Source organism: Tachypleus tridentatus, chromosome 6 (assembly GCF_004210375.1).
Source record: "Tachypleus tridentatus isolate NWPU-2018 chromosome 6, ASM421037v1, whole genome shotgun sequence".
NCBI classification, from domain to species: domain Eukaryota; kingdom Metazoa; phylum Arthropoda; class Merostomata; order Xiphosura; family Limulidae; genus Tachypleus; species Tachypleus tridentatus.
Genome location: NC_134830.1, coordinates 168,850,875 through 168,871,280, shown reverse-complemented (window position 1 = coordinate 168,871,280; position 20,406 = coordinate 168,850,875). Strand labels below are relative to the sequence as shown.

At 32.6% G+C, this 20,406-nt stretch overlaps 1 protein-coding gene across 2 annotated transcripts in view; it reads left to right on the top strand.

Annotated features, from left to right (window-relative positions):
• LOC143254412 (annexin A5-like) overlaps window positions 1-6,943 on the top strand; it is a 74,920-nt gene extending 67,977 nt beyond the window's left edge. For both annotated transcript variants that reach the window (XM_076509533.1, XM_076509534.1), the window contains exons 11-13: window positions 2,013-2,071; window positions 2,664-2,786; window positions 5,495-6,943. In XM_076509533.1, coding sequence (XP_076365648.1) covers window positions 2,013-2,071; window positions 2,664-2,786; window positions 5,495-5,551 — 239 coding nt within the window. In that variant the 3' untranslated portion in view covers window positions 5,552-6,943. The remainder of the gene's footprint in view (window positions 1-2,012; window positions 2,072-2,663; window positions 2,787-5,494) is intronic.
• Window positions 6,944-20,406: the final 13,463 nt, after the last annotated feature.

Here is a 20,406-nt window from a genome sequence, read left to right as displayed (position 1 = left end):
ACAGAAATCCACAGAAAATTTACCGATACTGGATTATACATTCCCTGGGACTCAGCACATGAAACAAAACAAAAACTCAACATGTTAAGAAACCAAATAAACACAACCACAAAACTATGTTCACTTGATAAAACTAATGGTGAAATCAACAAATTGAAACAAAACTTCATCAACATCAAAAAACCGTAGAAAAAATTATATGCACACACCTAGACCAACCACAGACAAACAACAATAAATTCCAAGATACAACAAACTACAAAACCTTATTCTGCTGCATTCCATATGTTCCCGACATCAGCAAAAAATAACCAACATTTGGAAAAAAACTTACAACAAAACACAACATTCCAGTAAACACCAAATTTATTCAAAAACCAGGTACAAATTTAAAGTCCATACTGTGCAAAAACTGCACTGACAAACACAACACCAACATTATTTATAAAACACAATGCAACAACTGCCACGACTTCTATATTAGTGAAACAAGTAAAAAAATGGAAACTATATTCAAAGAATGCAAAAAACACCTTCACACGTTTTTGAACACTGCATATCAAATAAACACAACTTAATTGTAGGAAACATCCAGAGTAGGGAAACAAATACAAAATCAAAGAAGCCCTATTTATATGGCAACTAAAACCAAAATTAAACTAATATAAAGGAACATCTTTATGCCTATACTAATTAATAACCTAATATTCACCTGCAACGCTCTCTACAATCCTGTACTAGTTTATACTCTCGTTCCTGAGATGTGTCTGTCAATGGTCACATTCAAACTCTCTCTTTCTTAACCTGAAGATGACCTAGGAAGGTCAACACGTTCTTTCCTTATCAGTAAAAGTGTTAATACTCATACCAGCTGTTTTGAGATACAAACCATAGGTCAGTTTTATGCTATTGGATATAATAACATGAGTGCATGTGCACTGTATCAATGCAAGTTATGCAATGTTGACTGGAAGGCTAATATAATAAGAAATATTTAAAGTATTGAGACTTCATCTGTTTAAACACTTGTGTTTTTGTGTTATAATCTGTTGTCATTCTAGAATGAAAAAAGCATTTTTTTTATGATAGTTATGAGGTCAGTCAGATTGACAGATCCCACATAGTTAGGGTTTGCTAGATTGGATCCTTTCTTGACTATGTATGTGGATTATTCTATCAACTTCCAGCATAGTTAAAAAGCCATATAGATTATGTTAATTTTAGGATATTCTGTGTTATATTAGTGGCAGTATTTCGTATTCTGACTTGCATATCAGATTCTAAAAAGAATTTTTGAGACCATACTATCATTAGTAAGATTTTGGCCTCAAGTTTCACATAAACTGACTTGCATATCAGATTCTAAAAACAATTTTTGAGACCATACTATTGTTAGTAAGATTTTGGTCTCGAGTTTCACATAAACTTTTATTGTATGACTACATAAGAAAGTGTGATGGTTACAGGTTTGGTCAAATTGACCAAGGCTGATAAAGATTGTGGTAGGGTAGAGAACATAAGAGATAAAATATAAAGTTTTATTGAAAAAGAACTTTTGATATTCATTCTGAAAGTTCCAGAAAATAGGTAAATGAAATATGAAAACTGAAAGGTTGAAGAGTAGTGTTTCTGTTCTTACTAGAAAATCACATTGCTCTCAGACTGACTAAGTAAAGGCTTTGTAAGTTTGTAGTCAAATGTTTATAACAAATTTTGCTTGTTTCATGATCATCTGTCAAATTAGTATCTTGAGATTAGTTTTAATTTGAAAACTCTGGTGATTGAATTATTTTCAACAGAAATCTGGTTTTAAATACAACTGTGGAATAATTTTAATAAATTCCAAAATATATTGTGTTTGTAAACTTGCATTGTTTTAAATTCTATTTTATATCTGTTCATAAAATCTGTGCATCTTAATTTTTGCAAACAACAAATAAAATCTACAAGTTAAGCAAACCAGAGTTGTTTGGAATTTGAAAGTTATAAAAAGTTCTTGTGTTTTTACACAGCACGATGTGTGGAAAACAGACCTGCATACTTTGCAGAGAAGCTTCACAAAAGCATGAGGGTTAGTTTATTTCAGATCATATTATTGTATTATGTTGAGTGATTTCACAATACATATTTAATAATGTATGCTTCAGACTTGTGCTGACTGAAAATTAAAGACAATGACTAGTAGTTCTGGACTAAACAGATGACTGTATTTACTTGAAATTAAATGTTGTAAGTAGACCTAAAAACTAGTTTTGTGTATTTAATAAAATTGTAACTAATTAAGGGAAGTTGCATGTGTGTTTCAATTAAGAGCTTGGTACAGTGGTTCAAATATTTCTTCTGGCTTATAATTGCATGTTGTATTTGTAATGAAAAAAAACTATGTATGGATAGGACTATTATTTTATTTGTTTATGAAATTGTTGTATGCCAGTTATCTTTCACTTCAAACTTAAACACACAGTTGAAATTTTATTTAATAGCAAATTTTAATGTTCAATTTTAATTTAAGTGCGTGTTGTAACGTCTTTTAACTTGTGATTGTATTATGGTTCATCTCTGACAGTCTGCCAGACAGAATCTATTTTTTTGTGCAAATTTATATTTATGCTTCAAGAATTGTAATGCATTATTTAATTTTACCTATTTTAAATCATCTGTAGGGTTTAGGAACCAATGATCGTACACTGATTCGCATCGTCACATCTCGCTGTGAGATAGACATGGTACAGATAAAACATGAGTATCAGAAATTGTTTGGAAAACCTCTAGAAAAGGACATTTCTGTAAGTGCTGTTGATGTTACTGATATAATACTGTTTCAAAACCTTGTAATGAAGGAAGTGTTTTTTTAAGTAATGTTGTAGTTATTCATATAATACTGTTTATTCAACCTTGTAATGAAGGAAATTTCTGTAATTATTGTTAATGTTATCCATATAAACATTTGTATGAACATTTTCTAAACGTTAATAAATTTTCCACCATTTTTGCATTTTATTTCAATAAAATAACTTTATTATTGCTTATAAAATTTTCAGTTGGTTGGCCTAAACAATTTTATCTTAAGATGTTGAAGAAGGTAAAATATTTGTTGAATTTAACCACAGGTGGGTTAAAATAACTTATAAATGCAGCGTACTGGTCCTGTCCTGAAATAGTTACTGTTTGGATAGTTTCCACCATCTCCTGGCTCATAATATCCTTAGTGCCCTGGGCTAGAAGGTTAGCTGCCCACTATTTTCTGTCACTGAGTTTTCTAGATAATCAAAGACTGAAAGTGATGCTTTCAAATTTTTAGCAGATTCAAGTTTCACACTAGCAATTCAGTAATAATGTATTCTCAAGATGGCTGGCATGGTGGGTATTAAAACTTTTATTAAAATAAAGTACCGAACAACGTTTGGACCTTCTTAGGTCGTCTTCGGGTTAACATGGATTCAGTAATAATGTATTCTCAAGATGGCTGGCATGGTGGGTATTAAAACTTTTATTAAAATAAAGTACCGAACAACGTTTGGACCTTCTTAGGTCGTCTTCAGGTTAACATGGATTCAGTAATAATGTATTCTCAAGATGGCTGGCATGGTGGGTATTAAAACTTTATTAAAATAAAGTACCGAACAACGTTTGGACCTTCTTAGGTCGTCTTCAGGTTAACATGGATTCAGTAATAATGTATTCTCAAGATGGCTGGCATGGTGGGTATTAAAACTTTTATTAAAATAAAGTACCGAACAACGTTTGGACCTTCTTAGGTCGTCTTCAGGTTAACATGGATTCAGTAATAATGTATTCTCAAGATGGCTGGCATGGTGGGTATTAAAACTTTTATTAAAATAAAGTACCGAACAACGTTTGGACCTTCTTAGGTCGTCTTCAGGTTAACATGGATTCAGTAATAATGGTAAGCAGTCTTACTGGTTTACCACCAACTTTTCTCAAGTTCCAAGTTTATTCTGTTGATTTTGAAACCTTGTATCATCCATTACCTACATTCTCTAGGATAGCTTGTTATATTTACAGCACTACCACCTTATGTAATTAGGGTATTACCTAGTTTATGAGTCCAGTTAAAAGCTGCTGTAGTGAAGATGTGTTTTATCCTCAGTGCAACAACTGCTTCAGTGTAAAGCTGTTGATAAACTGCCAAGTGCTTTATGTATAACTGCGTGCACACAGAGAGTTAAGTAGTTTGTGTCTTCTGGTGCAAAACCTTTAATAGCAGCTGTGAGGATTGCATATTGTAGTGATTGTAGAACAAACAGCTCATATGCTCAACATACAAACTGCTGTTGATTTGAAATCATTTTCTTGTATAACTCATCAACTCCCAGTAGATCTTCAGAGTTATGTTTAGATGTTTTAAGTATTACTGTTGCTTCAGGTTGTACAGGGTAGCTGACGTGACACCAGGAATGATGATACTAGCTGTTGGAATGGCGTCAGTACATCCACAGTAGCATGGCATGATTTGGCAACAAATGACAGATGTCATTTAGATGAGAGATAAAAATATCATAGCCTGTTTTTGTGTATTTGTATAAACTGTTTCATTTCAGTATTCAGCAGTATTGTTTGTATGAGTAAAAACCTTAGAATTAACAATACTGGTTCAGTCTATGATTCACTGGGATAAATAGGTACTATGTTTAAATAATTGGTATAATACTTCACATGACAATGAAAAATGTTTCATATAAGTTTGAAAGACACGAAGGTGATTCTTATTGATGAAATGCATGTTCACCTAAAATAACATTTTATCAGGATTCACTAACTATTACGTAATGAAACAAAATTCAAGTAACTGTGCAAGTACTATTAAATTGTTGTTTGGGGCTATGTAATCCATTTATATTTAATATGCAGAGCTTCTATACTTATTTATTACATCGTTAGTGTAATCATATTATCACCATGGGCATCAGCCACTTATAGTAGTGAGTATTCCCACAAGAGGGCGCTTGGATTTCTCTGTTTAAAGTTAATTGATTGGTACAAATTAGAAATATGCCAAGTTCCCTGTTTCTACCAAAGAGTGGTGTTCTCATCCTAGATCCAGATATTAGCTGCATTTCTACATTAAAGACATTTTATTGGCTGAAAAAATCAAATGAATGGGTAAAATTATATATGAAATCAAAATACTTATAACATTGGAAGTCATTTAGAACAAAACTTTAAACTAGTACCAGAAACGAAACTAAACAATTGAAAAGCTTGGGGGACTTTCTGAAAGCTCTTTGGTTAATGAGTTTGTTTTCATTTACTAACTTTTTAAGTGCTTGTGTGGAAAAACCAACATAAGAGGGTACAGCAGTACTGAAACTTTTGTTTACTAATACATGCCTTTCTTAAATATGGAACATATACTTCACTAACTGATCATTTCTTTCTGATTTCAGCTATTTTTTGTTAATGTTACTTTTATGCTTTTCAATTGTTTTATATTATAACTTATTTTTGAAAACTTTGCAAATGTTTCCTATAGGACGACACTTCTGGGGATTACAAGCGGGTTTTGATTGCTTTGGTTGGAGGAGTCTGATAGAGAGCTCTTATGACCTTCATCAAAGTTGTATTTTTCACAAGAAATTTTTATTTAAGTGATGAATGCTTGATAGGTTTATAAGAAACAAAACATATATTTTTGTTTGATTTCAGGTAAAAGGGAGTTATAGTATGGTAAAATAACATTTATGTATTAATGTTTCCTTTTCAAACAAAATGTTTAAAGAACTAAAGTAATTTATCTAGAAATATTTCTTGTTACTATATTTACTAACATATAGCATAAGACATATATTTATAATAATTTTTATGCTTCTATATTACATTTTTAAGGTAAAATCAAACCATCTTTGTTTTGTATTATTTGTGTTCACTTTTCGATATAAGTTTGTAAAAGAAACATTTCCTTGGAAATGTCAATGCATTTGTTTATTATTTATGTGGAGAGTTTGTAAGATTTATAATCCTTTGATATCAAACCAGGAGGGTTAATGATAATTTGATTTTGTCTAGCTTTAAAATAATATGTTACGAGTATATAACACTGTTAGGTCATGTTTTATATAACATAGATCTCCATAGAAAAGTATTAAAAATGGTTTGAAAAAAAAGGAGTCTCAGAGTATTTTTAAAGCATGTAAGTGAATTTTTTATGATATAACTTATAAATATTCTTTAAATTTTATTTTGATGTAGAAAATTATTTACAGAATTTGGTATTAAATAAGCAAAAATATATAAGATAAATCATTTTTGTTTTGGTAACGTTATTCTGTGGAATGAAAAAGTTTAATAATTTTGTTAAACTTGCTATTTAGCTTTCATGATTCATGAGTGTTTACAAACATATTTAATATTGTACGTTTTTAAGAATATACAGTTCTATTTGCTGCCATTGCATTGTGTTAAGAAAAGTTATATTATCTGAATATAAAGGTAATCACAACAGAAAGACTTAATTGCAATAATAGATCAACTTAATTCTGAGTTTTAGACTTTAAAGTTATAAAATAATTTGTGACAGAAATGTCAGTATTAACAAAAGAAAAGTAATCTTAATTATGACATTTGAATTGTACAATAAAACAATGAACTTAAATTGAGTTGTTAGGTAAAAACTGTATTTATTAATTGTTTAATTTTTTGTTAGTGTTGGATAGTTCATTCATTTCTGAAAATATGTTCATGGGATTGCATATTTGGTGTTTTAAATTTGCAGTGTGTAAACTCTTTTGTTTTCCAATAACCTAAAACCTCACTACTATAGTTATATTATTTGTCATTCTATAATTATTTGAGAAATGTATTAATAGAATATATGATAAACTTCACCCTTTGGGAAGGTTTATCACTAAAGAAACATGATTTACTGTTCATCCACTTTCAGTTTTACTCAGTGTTACTTGAAATAAACAAGAGTTTAACTTTATCACCGAGTGTTTTTTGTTTTAAAATGACAGTTGATTGATTAGTTTTTTCATCCAACTAATGCCAGATTCATTGTGATAACAATATGATAATAATGAATGTTAATAATTGTGGCATTGTTTAATTAATGAAATGGTGATGTTGATATCTTTAATTATGAAGTATATCATAAATACAAAGTTCATATTCTTTCCAAGGGGCCAAATCAGTCCCAATGGACTGCAGACATGAGGTGTCATAGTTTGCAACCATTTATGACAGTCATATCCAACTATTTAGTCTGACAAGAGTAGCTCCAGAGTTGATGGTGGGTGGTCTTGAGTAGTGTAGATAGACACAGAGTAGCTTTGAACAAAATTAAACAAATAAAAATTATGTCACAAGAGTTTGGGAGTTTATGAATCCAGTACTCTTGATGCTAGATGAAGGATAGTAATAATAACTAGTGTTTCATTTGTCATACATTGTAATTTTAAAATGTTCCAGTATTTAAGAAAAACATTAAAATAGAAATGAAGTTTTTTTTTGTAATTCTTACAAAATATCCTTTAATTAAGTATTCAGCAATCTTATTATTCATATAATTTTTCTTTGCTAATGAAACTTAATCAAATTTCTTACCAGCAGTGTTTTTTTCTCACTAAAAAAAGTTTGAAAATTATCTTTAATGATTCTGTTTAATTCCTAAATACCCATATGCTTTTTTTTTTAATTTTATAATATTCCAATTACATCTCAAAAGTAGTTTACTTTGTCAGTAAATCTAATACTATAATATAGTTTTAGCAAATTTTTCCATTAGTGTTTTATTAATTTGTGTAATTATTATAAACCAGGAAGGTGCATACATGTAATACTGACTACATATTGGATTTATGCTCAGACTCACCTTACTTAGCTTTTAATGCAATGAATTCAGTGCACAATGGCACAACTTGGCATCACATGACAGTTGATCAGTTGACTTCTATTCCAAATTTAGTTGTTTATTTTTTGTGAAATATTTCACAAATAACACTTAACAACCAATGTGTAATTTCCTTTAACAATGAATATTTGTTATACTAAATGTGATTGCTCTAGGCTTTCTTGACTTATTTAGGTCTAAAGTATGTATGCTTATCACTTTGTTAACATGCATACAGACATTTCTGCATATTCAGCTAAGTTAGCCTTTATTACTACTTTACATTTACTTTATTTTACAATAATTTATTTTCTATTTGTTTTATGGACTGCTATAAACACCTCTTAGATATTGTTTCCTCACTACAGGTTTTGGGAGTTTTTTTTGTTCGTAAAATCATGTGATATACAAAATGCTCATAACTGTTTCATTCTATGTGCTCAGTTATAAATACTGTTACTATACCCTCTTTCTTACTTTGTGTAGTTTTATTAAATAAATTTACGTCTATGTGAGTTTGTCAAACCACATAAAATTTGCCAAATAGATCCAACACATAATGCCTGGAAGGAAGGGTAACATAAGTGCTGCACATGAAAATGATAGAATAAAGAAATTTCAAGGGAAAGGCTGTAAAACTACTATACCAAAGGATCCGTAGGAAATAATGGTATCTGTCCAAAATTCGAAATAAATTTGCATTTTTTGTTGTTGTACTAAATGTGCTTCTGCAGGGTTCCTGAAAGTGTTCAATTTCAAAAGTAAATGAAATCAAACTTAAGAATGACAACCATCTTTATTTCTACTTTTGAAGTTTTATTTCATACTATGTTGTATCCTACTGTTCATAGATCTTCTCATGATTCTTGGCATGCGCACGTTTTATTGACGTTACCACAGTACAAATGTTAATGTTAAGTATCCCTTATGTGACGTCACTTTAGTGTTTACTGAATGACTGACAGATAACACTCGTGCAAATGGTTAAAACGGGTGACCACTCCATTGGCCTTTGGGCCCCTTTCAGGAAAATTAACTAATGTAGGAAACTGAGGACGTTATTGTTCTTTAAACAAACGCGTATTTACACGCGGATAGAGGAATAGAATGTTCCACACACTACGATATATTAACACTTGATTAAAACCTCGAGAAAAACTTCTGAAGGCTCTAATAAGATGGCGTAGCAATATAACAATCAATTAGTGAATTGCACAACGTATGATTTGTAAAGTTACGTAAACAAACTTGTGATAATTAATTGCTTTTAAATAGATTTTGCCATGCGGTTAAGGCACTCGACTCATAATGTGAGGGTCGTGGGCTCGAGTCCCCGTCACACCAAACAGGCTCGCAATTTCAGTCCTGGGGACATTACAATATGATGGTAAATCCCACTAATTATTGGTAAAAGAGTAGCCCAAGGATTGGCAGTGGGTAGTAATGACTAGCTGCATTCCCTATAGTCTCACACTGTTAAATTAAGGATGGCAAGTGCAGATAGCACTCGTGTAGCTTTGCGCAAAATAAAAAAAAATATATGTATAACTATATAACTAAGTAATAACTCTTGTATTAAACTGAAACAGTGGTGTATAATCGCTCTTAATGTACTTCACTCAACCAAGTAGAAAGTTTTAGTCTTAATTTATAATGGTCTTGTGATTACCAGGAATTATTGAATTGTGATATTTTTAAAATAATTTTTACCCAATAGAATAATGTCTTAGTTTGTATCATTGGTTACATTAAACATGCACACTTAATATTTTAATATGAAAACATTTAATAAGAGTTGGAGATTTGAAAACTAAATAAAGACGTGCGAATTAATGTGTATTTAATTTACCATGCTCGGTATGGCCAGGTGGTTAAGGCTCTCGACTCGTAATCCGAGGATCGCGGGTTCGAATCCCAGTCTCACCCAACATTCTCACCCTTTCAGCCGTAGAGGTGTAATAATGTTACGGTTAACCTCACAATTCGTTGGTAAAAGAGTAGCCCAAGAGTTGGCGGTGGGTGGTGATGACTAGCTGCTTTCCCTAGATCTCGTGTAGCTTTGCATGAAAATCACAAACCAAACCAATTTTAATAAAATAATGCTAAGTTTTAGTTATAAAGTGTCATTGGACTAAGCTTGTTTAGGATAATTCAACGTTTATTAGCGACAATTTGGAAGTGGTCCCTAACTTCTATTTGAAAATTTAAACCTCAAATCAGGAGTTTACCGGAACTATAGTTTTAATTAAATGTTTTGGTAATCCAAACCAGGAGTACAGGTTCTTGCATTGTTTAGTGAACAGCGTACTTTCCAAGCAACCCTTAGAAAAACAACATTTAGCATAAAAATGTGTCTCTAGACGGCTGGTCTGGGTATTAAAACTTTTATTAAAATAAAGTAGTTAAAAAGAAGGACGAATCGTTGTTCTCTGCATTATTTTAATAAAAGTTTCAATACCTCTACCAGCCGTCTTGGGAATACATGTCCATTTTTACTTAAAGTGGGTTTCCGTCATTACGAAAATTTAGCTTAAGGCTTACAAACAGAAGTCGTAAGCAGATGGATGAGCGCATGTTTTTGACATTGAAACGTTTCGTGAACATAATGTCTGCATAGAAAATTAAAGGTTTTACGTGAAAATACTAGCTATGGGATGGTGAAGTGTGTGATTGGTTTAGTTGTCACACGTGACTTTAAAAGTTACATTAATGGCCGAATTAGTAAAAATGTGGCGATCGATTATCTCGGGTAATATGTCCAACGTAAACAAAGATAAGAAAGGTGAATGCGTAAATCTTCAACAGCTGGTTACAAAAACTAACTACAACTCAGTATGATAATAAATAATAATTAAAATATAATAAAATCATAACAACCAATACAATGTGAAACCAAATCCAATCAAACCATAATAAAAACATAACTGGCCAATCACTATAAAATAACCTTTGAATTAAAAAGATGAAAACGTAATTTGAACAAAATACATATTAAAATACTGAACGAAGAGAAAGATATCAATAATTCTGCACAATAAACAACAAAGAAAAGATACAGAATAATCACGAGAGAATAAACGGAAGATTATTTATACTATGTGTATGTAATAGCCATAAACAAAACACATTAAAATTAAACAAAATATGCTGCATGTTTTTAAAAAGATCCTAGGGTACAAGTTATAACGTGGGATTATGAAATGTATCCTAGGTTTTGGAGGTGATTAAAGAAGTAGCACCCATATTGCGTTGGGGATACACTGTCAATCAGTCTTAATCTCCAATCCGCTAGTCTCACATAAGAAGATTAGAAATTTGGAGAGCGAGATGTGGGTGGTCAAGACCACAACGTCTCTGCAGACAGTTGTGGGAAGGTGACTGGTTACAGGTAATTCCAATCGCCTCGCACAAACCGGATACAGTGTGGCAGAAGCAGAGCTCATCTTGACGAGGGAAGAAGCTTGAAAAATGTCGGTGACTCTTCCTCTGACTTGCGACTTGCACACTTTCATCTAACAAATCCCATTCCTTGAGCCTACATGTCAAAAGCTCGGCATTCGACTTTGTTAGACCAAAATATTTGATCAAGTCATTGAGATCTCTTTAGATGGAATAGTATGAGTCTCTCTCACCAGCTGCACCTCTGAAATTGTAATCTGGATCTTCAACGTCTACCTCCTCTTCTGATTTGCTGCTCTCTTCTGAGGATGGCTGCTTTCTCTCTGGCGTAGTGGGTACAAGGAGCTCAGGGCAGTGTGGCATTGGAGCGATGGATGATGGAAGGTCCGGATACATGATAGCAGATGCATTCTTGCCAGCCCGACGTTTGGAAGGGTCTACCATGCAGAAGTAGTAATTGCTTGGGTTCACGCCAAATTCTTGGAATAGCGAACTTCATGGCTCTCTCTTCCTCTCTGTACCGTCCTGCAAAAGAGCAAAATAAAATTGTTATTATGAGGAATAAATTTATTTCATCCACGATTAATGTGTAAGAGATTTATGCAAAATATTTTATATGTGATATTTTTTCTATACTATTGGAACTTTAAAAACAAGTAAATTAAAATGATATTTATATTTTAAAAGGTCTAAAATTTGTATAATATAAAATATTACTATTCAAGCAAGCAAAAATTGTCCGTCTTACCTTCTAGAGTTTTTTTTTTGCAGTGCTCACAGGTAAAATGAGATACCCAAGGTTTGTCTTGATCCCCGACAGGAATGCTGAAATATGTCTTGTAGGCTTCACACATTTTAGCAGATGCTGACACAGAGTATTTTTCGCTCTTGTCTTGATGAATTGGCCACATACATAGTAGAATGCGTCTGGAGAATGCTTGCAGCTTCTTGATGCCATCTCTGATAAAATCAGAAAGGTTTGTGTGTTTACGTATGCAGCTAGAACTGACCTGAAGTGGAGAGCCCCTGTATATATATATTACTATGGAAAGTTCTTGAAAATTCTAAAAGGTTCTTGAAAATTCTCGTAAGTTCTAAATCATTCTAGAAAATTCTTGTAAGTTCGAGAAATTTCTCTATCAGCTACTCAGCACTGAATCTACCTGGAATGTTCTAGAAAATGGGTAAATTTGAAAATTTTATTACCCAGGCCACTAAAGCAAAGTTTGAAGAGAAAAATAGGTCTTTTCCATTTACTTTAGGCCTAAGCAATTGGGAAATAACACTTTCTGCCCAGGAACAAAAACAAGTAAAAAAAAATTGTTGCATAGTGTAATTCAGTAATTAGTCATAAGAAAGAGTTAAAGCACATTTACTGTTATTTCTACTAAGCGCACAAAGTGTCTTTAGGTGTGAAAAGCGTGTTGAAACTATTCTGATAGTGTAAGTCAAATTTTTGAAGGAGGTTAAGAATAGGATACGTAAGTCATTTGTTATAAGTCACTGAATAATGAGGCTGGTGCTAAAGGATGGAAAATTAGCTATTGTCACTCCTCTACTCAAGAGAGGTAATACTATTGTCTCAGTAATTATAGATCTATTAGTATTACATCAGTTGTGGGTAAATTTATGGAAAGTCTGATAAAAGATGCTTTGTAAAGTTATATAACAATGTTTAGAATTTTACTGTACGTTTAGTCAACAGAGTTTCAGTAAGGGAAAATATTGCATTACAAATTTTTTGACATTTTTTGAAAAGGCTAAAATAATCAGTAACATTTTCAAAGAATGTAAAAAGATTTGTAGAGGATGGTAAGGGTATATATTTCCTGTATTGAGATTTTCAGAATGCATTTGACACAAGATACAACATAAAAGGCTTGTAAAAAGTATAGGCGTGGGGCATTGAATACTTTAATTAATAGGATATAAGAGTGGCTGGATAGAATAAAGCAGCGAGTTGTTATAATATAGTTCAATCAAAGTGGATTAATGTATCAAGTTGTGTACCTCAGGGATCAGTCCTAGGAGTTTTGCACTGTTTAATTTACATCAGTAACATAGATGAAGGAATGGTCAATAACTTACTTAAAATTGCTCATGATGTTAAGGCTTTTGGTGTTGCTGGCTGTGGAGAGGATGCTTCCGCTTTCCAAATAGATCTATGTCATTTAGTGAGTTGGGCAAATAAATGGCAAATGGGTTTTATTTGTGATAAATGCAAGATATTACATGAGAGTAATCGTAATTTGAGTTATGGGTATAATTTGAATGGGGATAACTCTAACAGTGTCATGAAATAAAATGATCTCATTGTAATAGTTGATCAACCTCTTACGTTATCCAAGCAGTGTACTTTTGCTAGTGGCAGAGCAAATAGGATTTTGGATTGTATTTATAGCAATATTGATTATAAGTCTAAAGAAGTTACAATTTCATTGCATAGGTCTCTGGTTGGGCCACATTTGGAGTATTGTGTTCAGTCTTAGGCTCTTTACTTAAGGAAGGGCATTGAATTGTTGGAAAGGGTAGAAAAGAGGGTTCTAGAATGGTTCTTGAGAGGGAGAGTTTTTCGTATGAGGAGAAATTAAGATATCTGAAATTGTTTTGTCTTGAAGAAAAGAAGAGTTAGGGGGATATGATCATGGTGTATAAGATTATAAAGGAATTAGTAGTAGTGATACATTATTATTTTTATACTTAAGAGCGAGAATAATGTGACTAGGGGACACAAATGCAAATCTCAGAAAAGTAGAATTCATCGTTAGCTAGGACAGGTTTGTTTTTCTAATAGGATGGTTCTAATTTAGAGGAAGGAATAGTGAAGATTAACGAATAGGTTCCTTGTTGGCCCTAAACATTGTGTTAAAGTGGAATGCTCCAGAGTAAAAGTAGTCTAAATCAACTGCAAAACATTACTTGAAAATGTTTTTGTGTTTTAAGATGTATTTTTTTCCCCAAGAGTGGCAAGATAGATTCAATTGAAAAAGTACCACAGAGTAAGTCTGAATTCTCTGACTGTGTTTAAGTTTCAGAAAGAAAGAGACTGTGAACGACAATGAAACATTCATTGTTTAGAGTTACAAATACCAAAAAATAGCATGATAGCGTCTTCACTGAGTCTAGTTATTTTTTATCTCTCGATAAATGGTTTTATCATCTGATGTAAAATAGAACTCACCTCATATCGTAATAGCTTAGCATCATACACACTAAACAAGAATTTTAATTATCTCAGGGCGCATGTGATACCTATATGACTTTTGGTTATTCCTTTTGAAACACAAAGTAGTTTGTATACTTAAAATATCGATAACCTGACATGCCAGTTGAAAAGAGCATCACCGTTCACATTCAAATACCATATAGAAGTTTATAATAATCTTACCAATAGGAAGACAAATGTGATATCTTAGGTGAAACACCCAGAACAATAGGAAGCTGGAAGAGAAAGGAACTTAATGACTTAATTAGCTCACATTGTATGTTAAAACTGTATGTACCTAATTATATGAATTTTTTAAACTTTTATATTACAACAAGGGAGAAGAAAATAACTATCATGATTTTATGTCTTCCTACACTTTCAGACCATTTTAGGCAGGATAATGAGGACTAATAATCTACATATGTCCATCAAATTGATTGAGCTATAGAGCAAAACACTGCTTTCTGTTCTTCAAGAAAGATTCCAATTAGTGGAACACCCAGCAAAGGAGTAATGAAGTAGCTGTAAGGTCTTGTTATAAACATCAGCTATACGACTTCATATTGGAAACCAAAGTCTTTTAACAGACCAAAGAGAACAACATCCTTAGAGTCGATATGGGAGATGTCCAAAGCCAATATAGTATTTGATCATTACCTGTAATCAATCCTAATCATGCATAACTGCCCCATCTTTCTGAATTTTTAGAGCTACATGCATTAAAATCCAAGTAGAGTTCAATATAAATTCTAATATTTGCCCTACAGTAGATATGGTAATTCAACTCCATACACTCACATCCACCTCAACCATTTCTTTTGCATCAGTTGATAGTTCTGTTCCTATTCAGCCACAGTTGACTAAGTGAGACAAGTGTGGCTGAAGATGGGTAGCATAGTGTAGTGAATAACCAGTTAACAATGATATCACTTTCTTTAACTTCACTCAGATATGAGCACTGGAATTAAAATCAATATTCTGTGAAATGCTTGAACAAACATCATTCATTGCTTCATCAGTAACTTGAAGCCCCTGGTGACTGAGAGTTACAGAGCCCTCTAGCTCTTCATCATCAAACACTGTGGCTAGTTTCTCTCTCAGTAGCCTGGAGATAACAGATAAATGGCCATTAGGGCTGTTCAGCTCCAAGATAATTTAGTATAAACCAATCTACAAACTTGGAGAGATCCAAAATATCTGATGTGTTGACCAACAATGAATATTCGTCCAAGATTTCCATTGCAGTTAGGGTCTGGCTGACTCTGTGAATCGGATGTGTAGCTCAGCTCACCGCTATCACCAAATATGAATCTAGCACTAAAACAATCCTCAGAATAAAAGATCACTATATAGTTAAAACACAAAATAGCCAGTAAGGTTAAAGACTAATTTTATATATAAATAGTCAGATTCGAAAACATAAGGTCAAACAAATTTTGATTGGAGAGAAGTTAAATCAAAAGTGTAGGAAAAATATCTATAACTGCTTAGTTACAGTATATCTTTGTTCTACAATATTTTGGGGCTCAAAGTACTAAAACTATTACAGTGGTCAAGTGACATTTCAACAGGCTTACGTGTATCCACATGCATATTACCTGTAGACAATGCGCCTTTTACGTACCACCCTTCCAGGTTTCGTTGGGTCTCGTGCTTGACCAACAAATATAGCTGTGTTATCCACTGTCACCATTAACATTACATTAACCCAAAAACATTCCCTTCGATACTGTCTGATTGTTACGTAAACATTCTTTGTTCATTAGGTAGTAAGAAATAAATGAAACATGAGAATACATATTATGATTCTTACTAAAATGAGTGAACCAGTCAAGTTACTGTAGAAGCACGATCTTCTATTTTATCACTGTGTCACTGATGGCAGTTTATATATTATAACAAGAGTCACATTTGGGTACACACTGCTTTGTTTAGCCGTGATTAAATATTCTAAAGTATATGAATTGAAATATTTTATGAGCACGTAGTTTTACTAAATATTTGCTTAATATTGGTTCAGTGCAAAAATACAAGGTATGAAGATAGAACCAAAGGCTGAGAATAACGACCACATAATGGTGCTTTGTTTGTTTGTTTTTAGATTTCGCGCAAAGCTACACGAGGGCTATCTGCGCTAGCCGTCCCTAATTTAGCAGTGTAAGATTAGAGGGAAGGCAGCTAGTCATCACCACCCACCGTCAACTCTTGGGCTAATCTTTTATCAATGAATAGTGTGATTGACCTAATATTATAACGCCCCCATGGCTGAAAATTTGTTTAAGTTTGTTTTTTGAAAGGGCAATCATGTTTGGTGCGACGGGAATTCGAACCCGCGATCCTCTTCTTCGTACTTTATTGTAACTAACTGAATTTTGAGGCACAAATAATCTTCACGTGGACCAATCTGTTATAAGTTATTTATGCTTTACGATACTATATTTTTCGTTTTCACGTGTTATATCGATCAATTTTGTATTTTTACTTCTTATAGGTAGAAATAGCTGATACATGAAGATATATAGCAGCAAAGTTATGAATATTAGTTAATTAAAATGTGTAATATATATACACACACACACACATATATATATTTGTTATAACCAAAAACTAGCTGAAACAAAAATAAAACATAAAAAACGCTGCACCAATTGAAAGGATTTCAATTGTTGGTGGTTGGGAGATGTACTAGACAATTTAGATAACTGGTTGTAACCCCTCATTATAATAGTGCCGTTCTATTATAATTGGGGCTGGAATGCTAACTTCAAAAAGTAACTTACTTATCCTCAAATGGTTATACCTTATTTTTATTTTTCAATTTTTTTTAATTCTTTACTTTGGAGAACAGTCACCTTCCCACAACAGGTGGTGAAGGGTGATATACATATGGAACGTTGTGGGCTTGAGCACCCACATCTCGCTCTCCTAGTTTCTATTTCTATATCTATTATTTTCATTTTAATATCTATTACTTTATTTTATTTCTTCATGTGAGACTGGCGAATGGAAGTTAAACCTGACAGACGGTGTATCCCCACCGCAATATGAGTCCTATTTCTTCAGTCACTTCCAAAACCAAGGGTGCATTTCATATCCCACATTACAGCTTGTACTCTGGTATCCTTTCAAATATGCAACGTTTTTTTTTTTTTTTTAATTTTGTTTCGTTTTTTTTTGTTATAACAAACTAATGTAATTAGTCAGAGGTTTGGATTCGCTGTTTTTAACTCAACACTTCTTTTAAAGTGTTTTTTTTAATTTACTTAATTCTATCAGTATTAATATTCTCTAAAGATACACACACACACATATACTGATATATATATATATATATAATTAATAATACAGGTTAAGTTAATCTTTTTTTTTTTCTCAACAATAAAATATGAGCTCAACAATAAATCTGTATTGGCTTGGTATGCCAACAGAAGATTGAGATTACAGTCAAGATATTTTACTCCTGGTTGATCAAATGACGGTTGATGTAGAACATGAATCCATCTGCAATACTTCTATAGCAAGAGTATGTGACAGAATGTTTTTCGATGAAAAAGACGTATTTTTAGAAAGTCACGCAGAAAAGAAATCAGAGCATTACTGTTACAACCTCTCACGTTATAATGCAATTTCTGTTAACGTTTGTGGTACAAACGAGCTCGATACGGTGATTTTTACACAAGAAGCTGTTCGAAAAGTAATGGCGATCGTCTCGGTAAGGAAGTAATTTATTGAAAATGACGTTGGACGTAATGGAAATGCTTACAAAATAAAACACACACACGTGTATAGTTTGATAAAAAAATAAACAACACTGGTAAACAAAACGGTATGGTATTTTAGAAACTAGAACTCGAATGTCTCAATGTCTGCTAGGCTACCCCATCTTTTGTGTTATTTTCAGAAACATATCGTCTTATTGGTGTAATAAACTGCTATAGGGTGTAATTGAAGTGATAAACTCAAGCCCGTTACGTATAAAATGCAGGTTAAATTAGTAGATTACTGTTGCACGAATTTATGCTGTTGATTTAAATTATTGAAAAAAAATCACTTGGAGATTCAGATCTTTCAGTATGAAGGTTTGTTTTGTTTTTATTCTTCTACGTTGTTAGAGAATTAAATAAGACGTGCGGAGTCCCGACATGGCCAGGTGGTTAAGGCATTTGACTTGTAATCTGAAATCCGTGGGTTCGAATCCCCGTCGCACCAAACATGCTCGCCCTTTCAGCCGCGGGGGCGTTATAATGTAACGATCAATCCCACTATTCGTTAGTAAAAGGGTAGCCCAAGAGTTGGCGGTGGGTGGTGATGATTAGCTGCCATCCCTCTAGTCTGACACTGCAAAATTAGGGACGGCTAGCACAAATAACTCTCGTGTAACTTTGCGGGAAATTCTGAAACAAACAAACAAATGACACGTGACACATAACGCCTGATTGATCGTTTTGCTACATCACTCCTAGCACATCTTACAATTTTATTTGGTTAACTTGGGGCATGCTTTAAATATATTTGTTCTACAAAGCAGATGCTAATTAAAAGGATTGAGAAATTCAAATTATACAAACACTAGACTTTGTGTTTTTGGAAAATTTTGTCTCTGTATTCTAGGTGTATGTTGGTAGACAAAATTGTTTAGTCTAAAAAGAAACGAAATCATCTTACAGTGTGGTTCACCGAAGGACACATATTTTACGATAAAATGCTAATTTTTACCAAGTACCTTTCAAGTTTTACGAGCATTTTCAGTTGATTTGGCCTGAGTTTAATGGAGGATTGTTATTGTTTTATTGAGAAAAAAAAATGGATACAAATGTTATATATGTAGAATATTCTAGATTCATTTTAATAGCTGTATTTGAGGGGGGACTACTTGAAAAGCTTTACCTGGTACACTTGTATTAACACCTTTTTAAAAAGAAAGTCTAGGCCTGGCATGATCTGCTGCTAAGAACGCACTACTCGCAATCTGGGAACTGTGGGTTCGAATTCCCGTTTCATCAAATATGCTCGCACTTTTCAGCCGTGGGGGGGGTTATAAGAAACGGTCAATTCCACTATTCGTTAGTAAAAGAGTAGCCCAAGAGTGGTGTTGACTAACTGCTTTTCATCTCGTCTACGACTGCTAGAGTATGGACAGCTAACTCACATAGTTCTCGTGTAACTTCGCGCAGTATTCAAAATGAACCAAACTAAAGAAAATCATTTATATAGTTCCGCACGCGCAACAACTTTCAATGAATACAAAGGAGTTCTTGGACCTTTTTTTCTCAAACTAAGTTTATAATTTAAATATTTGTTATTTTCTTTTATTTAAGCTTGACCCTCTTTTAATAACAATTACATCTTTAATGGAGAAGCTATGCGAAGTTTTACTTGTGGTGTTTGAAAATATGAGGGGATTGTCGTATGTGTTTCCTTTTTTTTTCTTTCTAACATGTTGTTCCCTCCTAGTTTCCTTAGAAAATGTAGTTCATAATCATCGTATGTAATTTTATAGATTTCGTAAGCTTCCTTTTTAAAAAAAAAATTCTGAAACTTTTGTAAGGAAATTAAACTTCCTATTCACAATGCTTAAGTGATCTATTTTTATGTTTGCTTCCTGTTTACATAGGTTCTTGTTTTAGTGTCAATTGGTAGCTTTGTACTCTATAAAAATTATGAAAATTAGATCGGAAAGATGAATGTAATATTTGTAGTTTAATGGCACCTGTCTTAGGCAATTTATTTATGATAATAGAAACGAGAGTTTTAAAATCTTTGTGTATGTCCTCCTCTCAATTGGTTAAAATACGCAGACGACACTTTTATAGACTACTTAAGTCTACAATGTGCTGAATTGTTTCGTAATTATTTTAATATATTGTATAATACTATTACCTTTTAAGACAAAAATTGGGAAAGTATTTTATTAGAATTTTAAAATGTTTTTGTTGATTTATCGGAAGCT